We start from the raw sequence: 17,472 nt of genomic DNA, 5'->3' as shown, positions 1-17,472 counted from the left end.
GAGACCAGCATGGGAGGAGGAGACAAGGGAGCTAGAGAGTAGGAGGTCTTGCGAGGAGCGGAGAGTACGGTTTGGGTGGTATTTAGAGACCAGGTCGGTGATGTAGTTAGGGGCAGTGTTATGAACAGCTTTGTACGTCAGTGTTAGTGTTTTGAATTTTATCCGCTGGGCAATTGGAAGCCAGTGGAGGGATTGGCAGAGAGGGGTGGCAGATACAGAACGGTTAGTAAGGTGAATGAGTCTGAGTCTGGCAGCAGTGTTCATGATGGACTGGAGTGGGGATAGCCTGCGATGAGGTAGGCCAGTGAGGAGGGAGTTACAATAGTCAAGTCGTGATATAATAAGGGAGTGGATGAGTTGCTTCGTGGTTTCCGAGGTTAGGAACAGTCGTATCTTGGAGATGTTGCGGAGGTGAAATCTACATGAGTTTGTCAGTGATTGGACCTGAGGCTGAAAGGACAGATTGGAGTCTAGGATTACACCTAGTACCCTGGTGTGAGGGATGGGACTGATGGTAGTGTTGTTGATATTGATGGAGAAGTTGGGGGGGGGGGGGCGGCACAGGCTGGGGGGAATACTAGAAGCTCAGTTTTGGAAAGGTTGAGTTTGAGGAAGTGGAGTGACATCCAGTCCAATATGTCACTTAGTAGGCTGGTGATCCGATCTGCGACTGATGGGGTGAGGGGTAGAGAGATTTGTGTGTCGTCGGCATAGAGATGGTAGTTGAAGCCATGTGAGTTTATCAATTGGCCAAGGGAGGAGGTGTAGATGGAGGAGGGGTCCGAGGACAGAGCCTTGAGGGACCCCGACAGAGAGAGGAAGTGAAGGGGAGGTGGCAACGTTATTTGTGAATGCATTTTCCGAAATGTGAGTGGTGTTGACTCAGTCTAAGATGACGGGAAGCTTATATGCTTTTATCGTTTAAAGCCTAAGTGTTGGGCTGCAAATCTATTAGGATATGCTTGCACAGATCTGCAGTCTGTTGAAAAGGTGCACATTCAAACTTGTATCGGAAGCCAAAATTGAGCTACAGTACTTCTCACAGCAATCAGTTACATTTAATTCTTTCTTTTAGGTAAATTAAATTCATTTGGTTACTATGGACAGAAGCTGTAGTTTGCATCACTCAGGATTTCACAAGTCACTTCCTTTGTCTCAAGAAAAAGTTTTTAGGTTGCATTGAATTCAAACCTCATTGGAGGTAATCATTACACAGTTTCAGAATGTGGTGGTGGAAATGGTACAGTCTATAATGCACCATTTATGTGGCTTTTATTTTGTCAATTACAGGTATTATGAAGCTTTTCCACCTCTGTCAGAAAAGCCAGTTTGCCTCCAAGAAATAATGACCGTGTGGAACAAATCAAAAATCTGCTCTTATTCTAGCTCCTCCTCATCTTCTACTGCCCCACAAACAAGCACCGAAACTCCATCACCAAAGAATTGCAACAGTGAGAATGAAACCATAGTGACCAACAAGAATGGAGCTTCTAACACTGTACAGGCAAAAAACCATCAAAGAAAAGGCAAGAACGAGAAAGAGAATAAGTTTAGTAACCTAGCAACAGATGCTAAATCTGGTATATCAAAAAGTGTAAGGCGCAAGTCAAATGGAAAAATCCGCCCTCGATCTTGGTCATCTGGATCGAGCGAAGCAGGCTCAAGCTCAAGTGGTAATCGGGGAGAAACAAAAACACGTTTTGTCAAAGTAAGGCAAAAAATTAGGGATGTCCGGAACAAGAAGGGGAAAACCAGCCCCAAAACTCTGTCCAAACATGTTGAGAGAAAAAATGTTGCAGCTAGCAGCGGTAGTAGTGCAGGGTCTGTGAAAGCACTCTGCAAGAGAGTAAAACGTCAGATAAAAGAATATGCATGGAAAGACTTGGGCAATGAAGGAAAGGTCTTTGAAGAGAGAAAAAAAGACACAGAATTCAGAGAGGAGCCTTTGTGGTATACTGAACCCATGACAGAATACTTGATTCCTTTGAATGGTAAAAGTAAATTAGAAACTGCATACAGAAGACATCAGAATTGGCATAACGCATCAGAAGAGATGGAAGAGTTGTCAGAGATTGTAAAAGATCTTCATTTAAATAACCACAAAATTCATGAAACATACCTCGGAGCAGGTACCTTTATTGAGGGTCACTTTGTAGAAATGCCTGCAGTCATAACAGGGGCTAGTGATTCCACAGGGACCTCTAACTGTTCTCTTCCAGAGGACAACTATTTGGATGACGTTCATCCTGTAGAATATACACACTTCTATGAAGTGGATATTGATAAATCCATGTTGGATCCTGGTGCCTCAGATAAGGTGAAAGGAGAAAGTCGAATCTTGAATATGATTCGACAAAAGAGCAAACTGCAAAGTGATTTTGAGGCTGAATCTTGCAAAGTGTTAGATGAGGATTTGCAAGGGGGGAGTGCAATATGGACAGAATCAACCAGTTCTATTGGTGCTGAAGATTTGTTCTTGCAAGACCACAGTAAATTAGCTCAATTTTGGGAGTCCTATTCACCCTCAAGCTCAGTAGACGCAGATGGGGAGAGTTTGGGAGGTGACTCCCCCAGTATCTTTTCCCCTTTTTTAGACAGCACAATGCTTAGTGCTCACATGCATGCAGGCAATCAAGATTTATTTTTGGATGGAACCGGCTCTTATTTTTCAGTGTTTGAAGTACAATGCAGTAACTCTGTACTTTCGCTGCCCAGGGAGCAGATGTTAAAAGAGAGAGGCAAATCAGAGTCTTGTTCCAGCATGAATAGGTTTGGAAAAACTCAGTCGCGATTACTTATATGGACCAAAAACAGTGCCTTTGATGAAAATGAACAGTGTTCAAACCTTTCAACTAGAACATGCAGTCCATGGTCACATTCAGATGGAACACGATCGGATACAGAGGCTCTGAACAGTCGTTTAGAAGATTACAGTCAGTTGAATGCAGAAGACTCCGATTACATAATTCCTAGAGTTACCTTAACCTTTCAACAGGATAATCCATTTATGCAGAACAGGACTTTGACTGAAGAATCAGGGCTGGTTTTGGGGAAAAAATCAAAGCTGGAGTCACTTTGCGGCATTCAGCTTGAACAGGAAAATGAGGAGATATGTGACACTATAGAGGCTGAGAGCAAAAACGGCCATCATACACATGGATACAGCTCAGGGGTCATCAAAGACATTTGGACAAACATCGGACACCATTCTGAAAGAGCGGAAGACCAGCTCTTCCCACTAGATGTAAATGTTTTTAGTTGTCATGAAGCTAATGCTACATGCGATCCTTTTCAGGAGCCCAGTAAGGCTGTTCAGAGGTCCGAGTACCATCTTTGGGAAGGTCAAAAAGATCTTGCAGAAAAGCGAACCTTTCTCTCGAGTAATTCATCAAAAGTTGATGCTGGCGATTACACAACTCCATCCAAACCCTGGGATATTAACCATGTGAAAGAAAACTCCTTCATTCTTGGAGGTGTTTATGGTGAGTTCAAAAACATGAGTGGTGAGGATGAGTGGGCACTGGCACCACAGAGTCCTGAAAAAACAAGCCTACTGGAATGTGCTGCCTCTGACGTTGTTACAATAGCAGGAACAGATGTGTTTATGACTCCAGGAAACAGTTTTGCTCCTGGCCATAGGCAGTTGTGGAGACCATTTGTTTCATTTGAAGATGAGCATAGTGAAGATAGAAGCTCAAACAAAGGTTTTTCTTTCATTTTGCATGAAAATTTGCTTGGAGCCTGTGATAATTTCCAGGTTGAGCAACCAGGAATGGGCTACTCTTTCTCTTCTTATGAGTTGAACAATAGATTTTCACAGGTTCTTCATGTTGAATGTTCATTTGAACCTGGAAGCATCATTAACAGTAGTCCTAGTCACAAACCAAAAGTCTTGTGTTCAGACTCAGAAGGCGAGGCAAATCAACCAAGGATTTGTGGAGTGGATAGAACACAATATAGATCGATAAGAATCTCCCCACGTACTCACTTCCGCCCAATATCTGCATCTGAACTTTCTCCAGGAGTAGGAAGCGAATCTGATTTTGAATCTGAGAAAGATGAGGCAGCTGCGCCTACTCTTTCTGAGGGAGAAGTGTTGGAGGATCCACAGGATGATCTTAAACCGCTTGAAGAAGATGCTGAAAACGAAGGTCATTTTTATGGAAAGTCTGAGCTTGAATCGGGGAAGTTTCTGCCTAGATTGCAGAAGTCTGGCATGGAGAAAAGTGCACAGACTTCTTTAGACGGTCAAGAAGAATCCTTTGGAGTTTTGCCATTAGAGAAACATGACAATTTAGACTTTAGAGTTATAGAGTCGTTTGAAAGTGACGTGATGGAGAACTCAAAAACAAATTGCAAAATGGAGTTGGAAAAAGAAGTGAATGGAATAGGAGACCTGAAATCGGGATGCGACTCTACAGCTTGTGTAGAGATGGGAGAGGTATGTAGAAGATTGTTTTCTTGACTATATACAATGAGGTAAAAGGGGTGTATGCACAGTTAAGAGACTGGAGTTCTCACTTAAAGTGATATTAAAGGCAATTTAAAAAAAAAAATAAACCCTTACCTGCTCTGTGCAGTGGTTTTGCACAGAGCAGTCCAGGTCCCCTGTTGGCACTCTTGGCCCCTCCCTCTTGCTGAGTACCTTCAGAGCAAGCAGCTTGCTATGTGGGCACCCAAGCAGACTCTCTCCCAAGCCACTGTTCTGGATGTCCATTCACACACAGCCCCACGGCTTGGCCCTGCACCCTCTCTCCTCACTGGCCAATGGTTCCCACTACTGTCTCATCCAATGGGGAGGGAGAGTCCCCCGGAGAGCCGAGGACCATTGCTGGATCACGATGGGGCTAATGTAAGTATTGGGGGCACTGCTGCACACAGGTTTTTTACTTTCATGCAGAGAATGCATGAAGGTATAAAACCTTCAGCCTTTACAACCATTTTAAGTACTAAAAATGTGTTCATATATTTGTATGTTCTGGTAAATCTTTCAGATGTGAGATAGTTTGACATAAATGTTACATATAAAAATTTACCCTATGGACTCAACTTTGAGTTATTTGTAAACATTTTGTAAACTTTTTTTTTTATTATTATTATACTGAAAATTTACTTTAAAGCCACTTTCATTGAAACTTGCTAGTGCCAGACCTAACCTGTTGACTAGAGTAGAGTTTCAAGTTTTTTCCAGTCAAGACTCCCTTGAAAGTCTGCTTGGTTCATATACTGCTGTTTAGCAGACTTGCAGGGGTGCCATTAATTTTTATTGGTATCCCCACGCATTTGCAAGCGCAGTTCATTTTCGGGGTAGCGTGATTTTAGAAAAAGAGCAGGAACTTCTTTCCCTGTGTTTCTGCAGGTAGGGCACCCTATTGAAATAACTGGGTTGCCCAACTTGCAGCTGCACAGATGTGAACCAAGAGCTCATTCACACATTAATTTGAGCCATGCTTTTACCACCCCCAGCTGCCCCCCTTTAGCTGCAAATGTAGCAGCCATGGTCTTACATATACTGTGGCCACGGCAGGAAATATAGCAAATGGGGGCCACACAGCAACCACTATGCAGCTGCGTGATACATTTAGGGGTTTACAACTGGCGTTGATGTGGTGATATATTGCCTCTTCCTCGCCTGTGAAATGCCTCTCCTTTTTGCAGAGGAGTGGCAGTCCTTGCCATTATTGTGAAAGAGCCCTAAAATAAGCAGTTGTGATTGTACTTGATTATGGGTCAAGATTATAAGTAACTTAGACATGCATACACTCATGGTTGACTCCTCTCCCATTTAACTATAGCATGTCTGTTGGGGCTTAGCCATGAATTCGAAGAAAGACGGGCCTCATTAACAATGTATCAACAAAGCAAAAACTAAATCAGAAAGGGGGCACAGAGTGGCAAATAGTGACCAGGGCTTTTATTTTTTGTAATAGTTTGAAACGGAGTTTAGCTACATTTGTAAGAGTCTTAGAATTTAGCTTTCTTGCTTTGGATATCTGCAGATCATGTTCTTATTGCACCCAGTGATCTTCTAATATTTAACAAAATGTAATTTTATAGATGCTATGTGGTGGTGATGTGTTTTTTTTGTTTTTTGTTTTTTTTTTTGTTCATTTTTCAGTATCCTCCTTTAAGCATCAATCTTCAGGGAGTTAACGCTGCAAAGGAAAAACAGTGCTGGTGGCAGAAAGCACTGTACTCTCCATTGATTTCTGGACCCTGTTGTGACTGTAAGAAAATTGTTACTTGAAACCATCACCTTATAGTAAACCTTCACATTCAAACATTTTAGTGACCTAGCGATGGCAGTGAAGCTTTCATCCTTTTGCCTCCCACCCATAGCTATTGGTTGATCATGATTGGCAGGGTTCAGGTAGCCAATTGTAGAGGGCAGGCTGGCCATTGACTCTGTGAATAAGTCTGTATTTGCATACCAAGGGTTTTGTGGTTTTGGGAAGTTAAACAACCGGCCAAAGTATGTTTACTTTGCAGGCATCTGAGGATACCATTTTGTCTTTGCTTTGATTCTCTCGATGTTTTAAATGAAGTGATGTTATTTGCTATTAGCTATCTGATACCCTGACAAATATGCATGTCTTTGTAACAGTAATACTGAAAAGGTACTTCAGCTATGTTTAATATTATGGTTTGATTTTTGACACAGCTTACTACGCAAATGTTGATCAAGAAGGTCACGTAGATCACACAAGTGGGAAAGATATCCCTAGCGCTGGATGGCTTCCTCTGGAGCTTGAGAAAGTAGGTAATGTGGTTTTTAGACTATAGAGTACTATATTTTTCCCATTTTTTTTTTTTCTTCTCTACTATTGTAATCTCTTGTGTAGTAGTGTGTAGGTTTAGGTCCACATTTGACCTTTTTCAGTTTGGAAACATCTGGTTGTACTATGCTTCCGTTCTTAGTCATGCAATGTTAAAGGATAAGGTCACCTTTGGGAGCATGTTACATGTTCTACCTGGTTTTTAAAAAACATGACTGTGTGAGGCTCCATTAAAAAACATGACTGTGTGAGGCTCCATTAAAAAACATGACTGTGTGAGGCTCCATCCACCCGGCCGTGTTATTTATTCCCAAACTTCTATGAATGGGAGAACTACAACTATCATCTACCGTTTGATAGCTAGGTTCAGGTGTACTGAACAGAAGTTCCTTTCACTGCTGCGCTTCACAGCGGCCTAAATGGTAGCCTCTCCTGTCTGTTTTTATACAGTCCTTCCTGGAGGCAAGTTTTAGTAGACCGTTGTGTCTGAGACTCTAGGAAGAGCACTGCAAGACCATATTCTATCTGGTTATTGATTTTTTTTTTTTTTTTGTTAAAGATGGCAAATAGTTTATTGATATTTAGACAGATACAGCCTGGTAGATGTGAATTGTACATTGGGGAGAATAATTATTTGGTCCCCTGCAGATTTTGTAAGTGTGCTCATTTAATAATTATAGACCATTTCTTTGTATTATAGAGTGAATATAAAGTCTACACACCCCTGTTAAAATGTCAGATTTCTGTGATTAAAGAATTTCAGACCTTTTTCCACGTATGTGACCTATAAATGTGACCTATAAACTGTACAACTCAATTAAAAAAACAAACTAAAATCTTTTAGGGGGGTAGGAGTAAACCTAAAAAAACCCAAAATAATGTGGTTGCTTAAGTGTGCACACCCTCTTATAACTGGGGATGTAGCTGTGCCCAGAATTAAGCAATCATGTTAAATAGGAGTCAGTACACACCTGCCATCATTTAGAGTGCCTATGATTAACCCAAAATAAAGTTCAGATGTTCTAGTAGGTCTTTCCTGACATTTTCTTAGTCGCATCCTACAGCAAAAGCCATGGTCTGCAGAGAGCATCCAAAGCGGGATCTCGTTATTAAAAGGTATCCGTTAGTAGAAGGGTACAAAAGAATTTCCAAGGCATTAGATGTACCATGGAACACAGTGAAGGCAGTCATCAAGTGGAGAAAATATGGTGCAACAGTGACATTACCATGAACTGGACATCCCTCTAAAATTGATGAAAAGACAATAAAACTGGTGTGGGAGGCTGCCAAGAGGCCTACAGCAACATTAAAGAAGCTGCAGGTATATCTGGCAAGTACTGGCTGTGTGGTACATGTGACAACAATCTCCTGTACTCTTCATATGTCGGGTAAAGGGTAAAGTGACAAGATGGAAGCCTTTTCTTACGAGCCTGGCTAAATTTAGCAAAAACACATCTGAAGTCTCCCAAAAGCATGTGGGAAAACGTGTTATGGTCTGATGAAACCAAGGTTGGACTTTTTGGCCAAAATTCCAAAATATGTTTGGTGAAAAAACACTGCACATCGCCAAAAGAACACCATACCAACAGTGAAGCATGGTGGTGGCAGCATCACGCTTTGGGGCTGTTTTTCTTCAGCTGGAACTGGGGCCTTCGTAAAGGTAGAGGGAATTATGAGCAGTTCCAAATACCAGTCAATATTGGCCCAAAACCTTCAGGCTTCTGCTAGAAAGCTGAACATCTTTCAGCATGACGACCCAAAGCACACATCCAAATCAACAAAGGAATGGCTTCACCAGAAGAAGACAAAAGTTTTGGAATGGCCCAGCCAATGCCCAGACCTTAATCCAATCAAAAATCTGTGGGGTGATCTGAAGAGGGCTGTGCACAGGAGATGCCCTCGCAATCTGACATATTTGGAGTGTTTTTGCAAGGAAGAGTGGGCAAATATTACCAAGTCAAGATGTGCCATGCTGATAGACTTATACCCAAAAAGACTGAGTGCTGGAATGAAATCAAAAGGTGCTTCAACAAAGTATTAGTTTAAAGGTGTGCACATTTTTAGTTTTTTATTCTTACCTCCACCTAAAAGATTTCGTTTGTTCAACTGAGTTGTACAGTTTATAGGTTACATTAAAGGTGAAAAAAGTTATTTCTTTTTCCATTTTTTTTTTTTGACAAGTACCCTTGTATATTGTACCATCCTGTCACACTTGTCTTCTGCCAACATGTTATTGCTAAGCGGTTTACTCTCCATTTTTAAAGTATTTTTATGTAAAATGTTAATGTATTTTTGTGTCTTGTAGATGTCTGCATGTAACAATGCCAAACTTGCCATTGGATTTAGTGGTGGAATGAAAAGCAGTAGCTTCAGGAAGAAGATTTACTCAAGTGACAGCTCCAGTTCTGAAACTGCTTCTGATGGAGGACATGAGTGGGCTGATATTTCCAGAGAGGAACTTTTCTCTCGCACTCAGCTGTGATTGACATCTTTAGCTGTAGCTGTGAAAGATTAGTGTGTTGAGACAAAATCCCGATTGTCTGTTTCCCCTGGGGTCTTTAACCATCTTTAGTTGCCACTTCGATGTTTTTGTTTAATTTTCCTTTTTTTTTTTTCTTTTTTCTCTCTACTTTTGCATTTGAGATTAGCAATCTTGTCAAACATTCATTTCCTTGTTTGTTTTGGTTTTTTTTTTTTTTTCCCCTCTGGCAAGCTGTTAAACTTTCACCTAGTATAGGTAGAATAGATTTTGTTGTCATATGGATAGATGTGCTTGTGTTTGTAAAAATCACTGCTTTGTGCATCTTATTGGCATACTCTCTTTATATAAGTTTTTAATTTTTCTTTTCTTAGCTGTAGCCAGAATTGCCATCTGAACAGAGTAGAACCTACAGCTACTTCTGCCATTCAGACACCTTAGGCTTCTGGAGTCTTTGGCTGTAGTCTTGAAGAACGAGGACATAAATATGTAACACTGTAATCAATCCGTGCCTTTCTGAATGCAGGAGAGTAGCATGAATGACACTTGCCCATTCTTTATTTGAAAAAAATAAAAAATACAAAAAGAGAAAAAGCTAATTAAAGTAGACTAACTAGTAGTAGTGTTTAGAGACTTAAATACTGTGTTTTTTCTATCCTATGATACTTTGCGCCCGCTTATGGAGGATAAAATAGTTTTCTGCTAATGGCATTAGCCAAGGGTTAAAGTTTAGGCAACCGTTTTCTTTTTAGAAACCCCTTCCCTTTTCTGCATAGTGAAATTCTTGCGGAAATGCAAAACATGGAGAATTTTACTGGAAGGGTGGTGGTACAAAGACTGCCAGTGGGTTTGTTGTTCAGATAGCAGAAGTAGAGCGATTGAGCTACTGAATTTGAGGTGAAAGTGGAGATTATCTAGATTTTCCTCCTGTTTGGAAGGGATGTCGTGCTTGAAACCTCCAACCTGCTGACTAGTTTTTTCCTGTGCTGCCAAACAATTGCAGGTTTTCAGCACTTGGCAACACCTTGGGTTCCAGAGCCCTCGGAAGCTATTGCAGTCTGGTCTCAGAAACCTAATAAACAGCAATGGATTTCTGATGCTCAGCTAGGTAACACTGAACAGGTTTAGCCTTGGAGCTGCTTGTTGGCTGTGGTAGAATAGTTCATCATCGGGCACTAAGTGATAGATATATAATCTCTATCTCGCTGCACCAAACACTTTTTTTTTTTCTTTTTTTTTTTTTTAGTAGTAACGTAACTCAACAATGTAGGTGGGTGTCAAATTTGAATATTTACACCCATGTTCACTGCTGTAAGCAGTTGTTTTTTTGTACATGGTTATAGAATATGATTGGGGAGTGTTATAGCCAAGCTTTGTTGAGAAACGTTTTTTGAAAGTAAGGAAGAGAAAAGATTGTTAATGTGATCCAATTGGATATCTTGTGTCGTAGGCAGGGAACCTAATTGGTTCTTTTGGTAAACAATTCAAATTTAGCTCCAGTTTTCATATATGGGCTCCATTGATGTTGCCCCTAGAGACGATCCAGTTTTTTTTTTTTCACACTGCATGCAGCTATTTTTTGTTGAATTATTAATCATTAATTTTTACTGCCATCTTTTCTATATTGTGCCACTGTACGTAACCAGTTCTTTGTAATGCATTCACTATTACCTTTTCAGACTATGATAAGCTTACCATTAACCCTTTTGGCCTCTGCCATTAGCAGCCCTGTAGTATTGTTGCTGTTACGTAGACTAGTATTTTTAAATTTTTGTGCTTTGAAAGGACGTCATGGGCAAGTGTGTGAGTGGAGCGTATCTAACATTTTTCACCATAAGTGTGTGACTGAAGTAATGACTGATCCGTGTAGTTTTGTTAGACAAAAAAAAAAAAGATAAAAGATAAATAAAAAAAAAAAAAAAAAAAAAAAGAAATCTGCACATTGTCGAAGTGTAGTTGTTCAGAATTATCAAAACTCTTTGTGCTTCTAACTCTTATGCAGATTAAGCACAGTAAGAGCAATATTTGAAAACAAATTACCAAAACTTAAAACAAGCATGCTTATAACACCAACAAATGCAAAAAATTAAATATTGCTTTGGAACAATAGCGTAAATATAAAGGCAATACAAATCGTGGTTGAGCGGTATTTCAGTTTGTGACATTGAGAAAGTTCTGTCAACTATATATGTCAACTAACATATATATATATATATATATATATATATATATATATATATGTATATAAAATTTTTTTGTAATGCTGAAATTTGGACTAATTCGGTGGGAATAACTGACTTTTTTCTGCAAAGTGGTAGATAAGTTAGTCTAGTGCTGCTTATTTTTTCCCCCTCCAACCCAATTAGGCAAACTTTTCAGTAAGGCCTTTTTCGCATAGAGCTGTGTGTACAGCAAGCATTTGCAGAGCTTTTGACAAGCTTCGTTGATGCCTTTAGGTTAAATTCACACTTTTTAAAGCTCTGCAAGAAGTGATCTATGGTGGATCGATTTTCAGGACATGGCTAAGGAGCCGCTGTCGGGTATTAAGGAGGCAATCCAATCTTACTGCCTCTGAAATGCCTTTTTTTTTTTTTTTTTTTTACCTTTAGCAGCAGTTCATAATGGGGCTAATTCACTGCAACCATGGCCAAGCATTTGTCTTGCTATTGTGGCACAGCCCCATTGACTTAATGGAAGAGTTTGGCAGGTGGTAATGCCTTTCAATCTGGCATGCTGCATTAAATTTGCAGCAGCCACACCACAAAACATCATGCCTGTTGCATAGGATCAGCCTCCTCTGACTGTTATTGAGCCTTTAGGTTGGTGGCCAGGGGTGATAAAAGTGCAAGAAGTCCTAAACGTACCGTTTGGCTCAAGTTTGGGAAGATTAAATACAGGTGTTATTCGGGGTACTGACTTGTCATTGTAAACCAGCTGCAAGTACTACTCGAAGCTGGTTGAAAGCCTGATAGCAGCTATTTAAAGTGGCTGCCAGCATTCCCATTAATATCTTGTGTTTAACGTTTCCAAACTGGAATTGAGGAATTACTCTGCCAATGCTTTAGAAAAGCTTGCTGTACACTCCGCTGTCATACAAGCTGAAGGTCCAGTGAACAAGACCTAAAAGAAAATTGTTCTTTAGATGCCACTTTATGGAAAAGCAGGGAGATATTCTAGTGAGGGCAAACACAAATCTCGTTGCTGCAGCATTGGCCAGCTAAGGCACAAGTTTAAGGCTCTCTCACATGGTTGCAATACAATACAGCAATGGCCTGCTAACCTTTATTGTCTTTTTAACACAGCCCAGGGTTATTGAAAACTCTACGTTTTTTGAGGTGCCATTCTCAACAAATGGCACTGCAACACAAATGCAGAGAGTGCTGTGCCTTTGCAGTATTGCATGAAAAAGCTGTTTTGCTTTGTGTTACTGCAATGCATAAATGTAAAAGGGAGTTTTAAGGAAATACCAATTGTAACCATTATTGAAATGCCTGCTTTTTCATTGCTCAGCTCGCAGCAAAAACACCTAGTCGTGTTACTCTTTGCAACAAATCCAGTTTTTATTTTTATTTTTATTTTAAATTTTATATTAAGATGTCTTAAACAAGTCTGTTCATTTTCCATGGAGTATAGCATAACGTCACACTGTGACTTCACTGCTGTCCAGTTGGCTCCTACATACCCCCTTTCCTGCTTAAGTTGACATGGCTAAGAATTCAGCTACACACTGAGCTGCTGTGACCATGAGTTGGAGTTCTGTATCCACTAGAGGGCACAGAACGCATAAACACTGTTGCAGTCTTTTGGTGATTTCTTTATAGATTTATGTAGCGATCTAGCGGAAAAGTAGCATTGCTTTTAACCTTGGTAGCAGGACAGTCCCAGACAGCAATGAGGACTTTGGGTGTGATTCGTTTAAGTTTTTCACCCAAAATAAATATATTTTGGCTTATAGATGCTCTTTACACAAATGAGTTTGACTTTCAGAAAATCACGAACTGTAACTATTTAAGGGCAGCACCTTTTTTAGACTTTTTTTTTTTTTTAATTCTCTTGCAAAAGTTTTCCCATGCAAATTTTTGTTTGTATACCAATGCTGAATAATTTAGCATTTGAACACTTAAAGGGACACTATTGTCAATTTGATTTTTGTGTGCTAAGTTGGTTTAGTATTTTGTTTTTGCTTTTTGTTTTTTTGGGTTTTTTTTTTCCTTTTTATTGAATTCAGTTAAATTTTTCTTTTCATGTGTGAACACCTGTAGTTCCTGCCTTTGCCTGCCCAGCATCAAGTCTTGATGATCTGTTCTTTACTGTTTGGATTTGCATTATACATAGTGCCTCAGTCGTTGAGGTCTGGAGCTATGAAGCTGCATTGAGTAGACTGGGCTTTCTATTGCAACCCCTGAGAAGCAGAGGAAAGCGGGAAAAAAAGCTCTGCTGTATAGCACAGTACAGCTGAAGTAATATTGCAGATGGGCGAATGTTCACCCATATTTACAAAAGATTTCAGACCCATACATCCTTGATAAGCAATTTAGTTACTGCTGTGCTTTATAGAAAACATTTTTCAGCATGCTGGTAAAACACCAAAAGCGGCAGACTTAAATTAAGACCTGCTCAGAACATGCTCCTTCATTAGCCAGAAAAGCCTCTTCAGAGAGTACCACTGTTCCTGGTTTCACTTTCTTTTCGGACACAAATCCAGAGCTAAGCTCCCCCACCCGTCCTCTGTGAGCAGTAGGGTCATTGAGGAGAATTGGCAGGTGTGACTTGGCCCCAAATTGTGGAAGTGAAAACTTTGGTTATAATGCAAATTGAGGCTTAAAGGACCACATAGGAGAGGTAGTGAGAAAAATGTGTGAAAAGTTTAAAATGGCTGACAGGTTTGTTTTTTATCACACAACTTCTTGGTGGTGGGTTCCCCCTTTTATATAAGTATTGCTTAAACTTTTCATATCCTTTTTATGTTTCTTGTATGATCGCTCTTCTTCTTTTTTTTTTTTTTTTTTTTTTTATAGCTTCATTTTCTACCTATCTAGTGTTTTTTTTTTTTTTCACTTTCTTTGCTACAGAACAGACGATCCTTTCTATTGATCTCTGGTTGTTGAATGACAAAACATTTTCAGCATTCTGGAAGATTTTATATCCAGTGCTACAAGTTTGCATTGTTCAAAACCACTAAAGTAAGGAAATAACTCAAATTGTCCTAGCATTCGTGATGACTTTAAAATCTTACAGGGCTGAGAATTAGGCAGTTGCTGTGTGTTAAAAATAAAAAACAAATACAGAAATGTACCATTTCACAGCTTGCAGTGGTATTGTAGATGTGTATGCATTTCCAGCAGCTCTTTACATGTGATTTACTCCTCACCTCTATAATAGGGCTATCTCAGACTACCCACAGGCGTGAGACTGCTTGTCAGCCTTATTGCTGACTCCTCTGTCAAACAATCTTCTTTATGAAATATTCAATAAGCAGTGCATTTATAGAAAATACACGTATACTGCCAGATGTCGGAAAGATGCCTCCCCGTGCAGGTAATTTATGTTGTCTGCAGGTCTTCAGTCACCTTAAAGAGGATCTCCAGTGTTATTTTTAAATTAAGTCAGCAGCTACAAAAACTGTAGCTTCTGACTTTTAATACACACACTTGCCTGTCCCATGATCCAGCACTGTGCTCACCTGAGCAGTTTCCCCACCTGTCTTCAGTCCCTGGTGTTGGCATCTTAACTGGGCATAGCTGGGTGCCCACTTCACATGCATAACCCACGCTTTGCATTGTGAATGATGTCTTCTGTGACATTGCCAGGATTGTTTTGCTAAAAATACACTATCTTTGTTTGGCAAACATTTTATTGCCTGTTTAAGGAGACCTGCTGAAAGAAATATTATGCTGTCCCTGGCTTCTTCAGAGCCCCTTTACATTTATACAGATCAATATAGTCTGTTAAGGCTGCCTATTCATTATGAATAGCACAATAATGGACATAATTTTTTTTTTTTTATATTCCAATAACCTTCATAGGTACTGCATAGGTGTGAATGAGCTTATAATGGTGATCAAGTTCCTAACACATGTATGCAGATTCAATGTATTGAGCTCACCGGTGGTATACTTGCATTGGGTCACTGTGAAAGCATTGAAGCCAGACAGTTTTTTTTCAGGAGGAGGCCCACAATGGCAGCCTTATGTTGGTCCTACATGTATAGATTTTTGTTAGAAAATTTTTGTTTTAACATTCGTTGGATTATCTAATCATTAGTGGGGTGAAATCGACGTTCAGTTTTGACCACAGTGATGGGAAAATTGAAGCAGAAGAATAGAACATTTTTCTGGATTTAACAAATTTTTGGAAAGTGTATATGGTTTTTGTTTAGAAATTACATTTGTTTTAAAATTGAATGTAAAGCATGTAAAATTTTTAAACTACATTCATTGAGTGGAAATTCATACGAATATTCTCGTACAAAAATCTTAGTGTATGGCCAGCATAAGTTTCTCTTGGCACAGAATTCCTTTAAGACCATCTTGTAGGTATCCGTATTGTGATCATTGATATGCCAACGAAGAGATAAATACAGTAAAAATATGGGAAGACTAAGTAACCATCTCTTTTTAAAATCGGCAAGATTCACATACCACTGCATACAGGTTTATATTAAAACTGATACACACGAGAAAGCAACTGGAATATCTAAATATTTTATGTAAGTGGTTGTGTCCCTTTTTAACATCAATGGATTCATCTGGTAAAGCAGTGCAGTAATGTGCAAATACCAGTAATGTGGAAAAGTGAAGTAAGATTGGGAAAATATTTGGTTGCTGTGGATTACTGCACTTGTCATATCGTCATTGCCTTATCGTATCACCCTCTAGTGTTCACTTTTTATGTTATACATTTTACAAATTCTTGGAGCTTCCTAAAAGGGTTTTGTAGATCCTGCACTGAGAATATGGACAAGATAATAGTACCTTTCTTGCCAGGTGAACATGCAGTTTATCAAGCTCCTGCGGCAACCAAGGGCTTTCCTATATTAGTTTGCCATTCAGTGTACATTACCTCATTACACTTTCTGTTCCTCATGTGATCATACATAATAGTGAGCCTCAGTAGAGGAGCAGACTGCCGTTTAACAGTCATGTTTGTAGCAGTGTAGCATTTCAGCTCCCTATGTTAGTGACTGAAATGGTACTTAAGAAGACCATGGCAATAATCATTTATTTTCTGCTCCTTCTCTTCATAGCTAGTCCTGCAGTAGTCTCCTAGCTGGATTTAAGTTTTTTTTTTTCTTCCAGACAGATGCATTTTATATTTTTTTAAGGTTGGCAAAACGCTGAACGCACTGTGGTATGAAGCGCATTGCATATCCATCGCACTGAAAATGTTTTCCATTCCTGAGCTAAAATTCTGTTTTTACATTTTCTCCCTCAATTGGTTGTAATGTTCTGATTTCATGTACACCAAGAGTAACTTTTTTTTTTTTTTCTTTCTTGTGAACATATTTAACACCAAATAAAGAGGCAAAAAACAACCTTTTGGACTTTCTTGTACTTTTTTTTTTTTTTTTTTACAAGCAGTATTAAGATCAGTGATGGTTAACTTGCGTGATATAGAAGGTCTTTAGTGTTGCCCCTGACATCACCAAGGGGACATACACATGATATTCAGTGAACACAGTGCTACAGAAAGCTGTCAGGCTGCAAACAGAGGAGACTGGGGACATCCTTCACGAGAGTCAGCCTGCAGACAGGTTGCATGAGACTGCTAGAGATCTCATGTCTGACAGCCCCTGTAGAAGTCAAAATTTGTGCTCCCCCACAGCAGTCTTAATGTATTTATGCTATGGTTGATATTCGAAAACAAAGGAAAAAACCAAAGCGAAAAAGGACAGCAAAACTGTGAAAAAAAAGTGTGACGTAAATAAACCAAATCTTTGCCTACTGGAAGCCAATTTTAAAGAATATTATTCCACTGGTTTGAGTAAGAACTAAAAACGATCACTATCTTTCTGCTTGGGCCCTAAGGGCTACACAGTAAGTGTTCAATAGCTGCAGATTGGGCACCAAATCCAGCACTTAAACAAGATGCATACATATAATTTATGCTTTTATAACCTTAAAGGTGAAATACAAGTTTATGAAAGGAAGAAAAAAAAAACTTTCCTGGTAAAAAAAAGTGCATTTACTTTTTTTCTACTTAGGAGCTTGTAAAGCA

At 39.5% G+C, this 17,472-nt stretch overlaps 1 protein-coding gene across 1 annotated transcript in view; it reads left to right on the top strand.

Annotated features, from left to right (window-relative positions):
- Positions 1 to 16,789, top strand: part of KIAA0232 (KIAA0232 ortholog) — a 56,677-nt gene extending 39,888 nt beyond the window's left edge. The window contains exons 6-9 of the mRNA XM_089691596.1: positions 1,291 to 4,441; positions 6,119 to 6,227; positions 6,662 to 6,756; positions 9,082 to 16,789. Of these exons, the coding sequence (XP_089547722.1) occupies positions 1,291 to 4,441; positions 6,119 to 6,227; positions 6,662 to 6,756; positions 9,082 to 9,258 (3,532 nt within the window). The 3' untranslated portion in view covers positions 9,259 to 16,789. The remainder of the gene's footprint in view (positions 1 to 1,290; positions 4,442 to 6,118; positions 6,228 to 6,661; positions 6,757 to 9,081) is intronic.
- Positions 16,790 to 17,472: the final 683 nt, after the last annotated feature.

The sequence above is a fragment of the Staurois parvus genome, unplaced genomic scaffold (assembly GCF_062004578.1).
Source record: "Staurois parvus isolate SC_StPar_1 unplaced genomic scaffold, SC_StPar_1.0 ptg000564l, whole genome shotgun sequence".
In the NCBI taxonomy this organism is placed as follows: Eukaryota; Metazoa; Chordata; class Amphibia; order Anura; family Ranidae; genus Staurois; species Staurois parvus.
The sequence above is the reverse complement of the archived record's forward strand: the minus strand, read 5'-3'. Positions and strand labels throughout refer to the sequence as shown.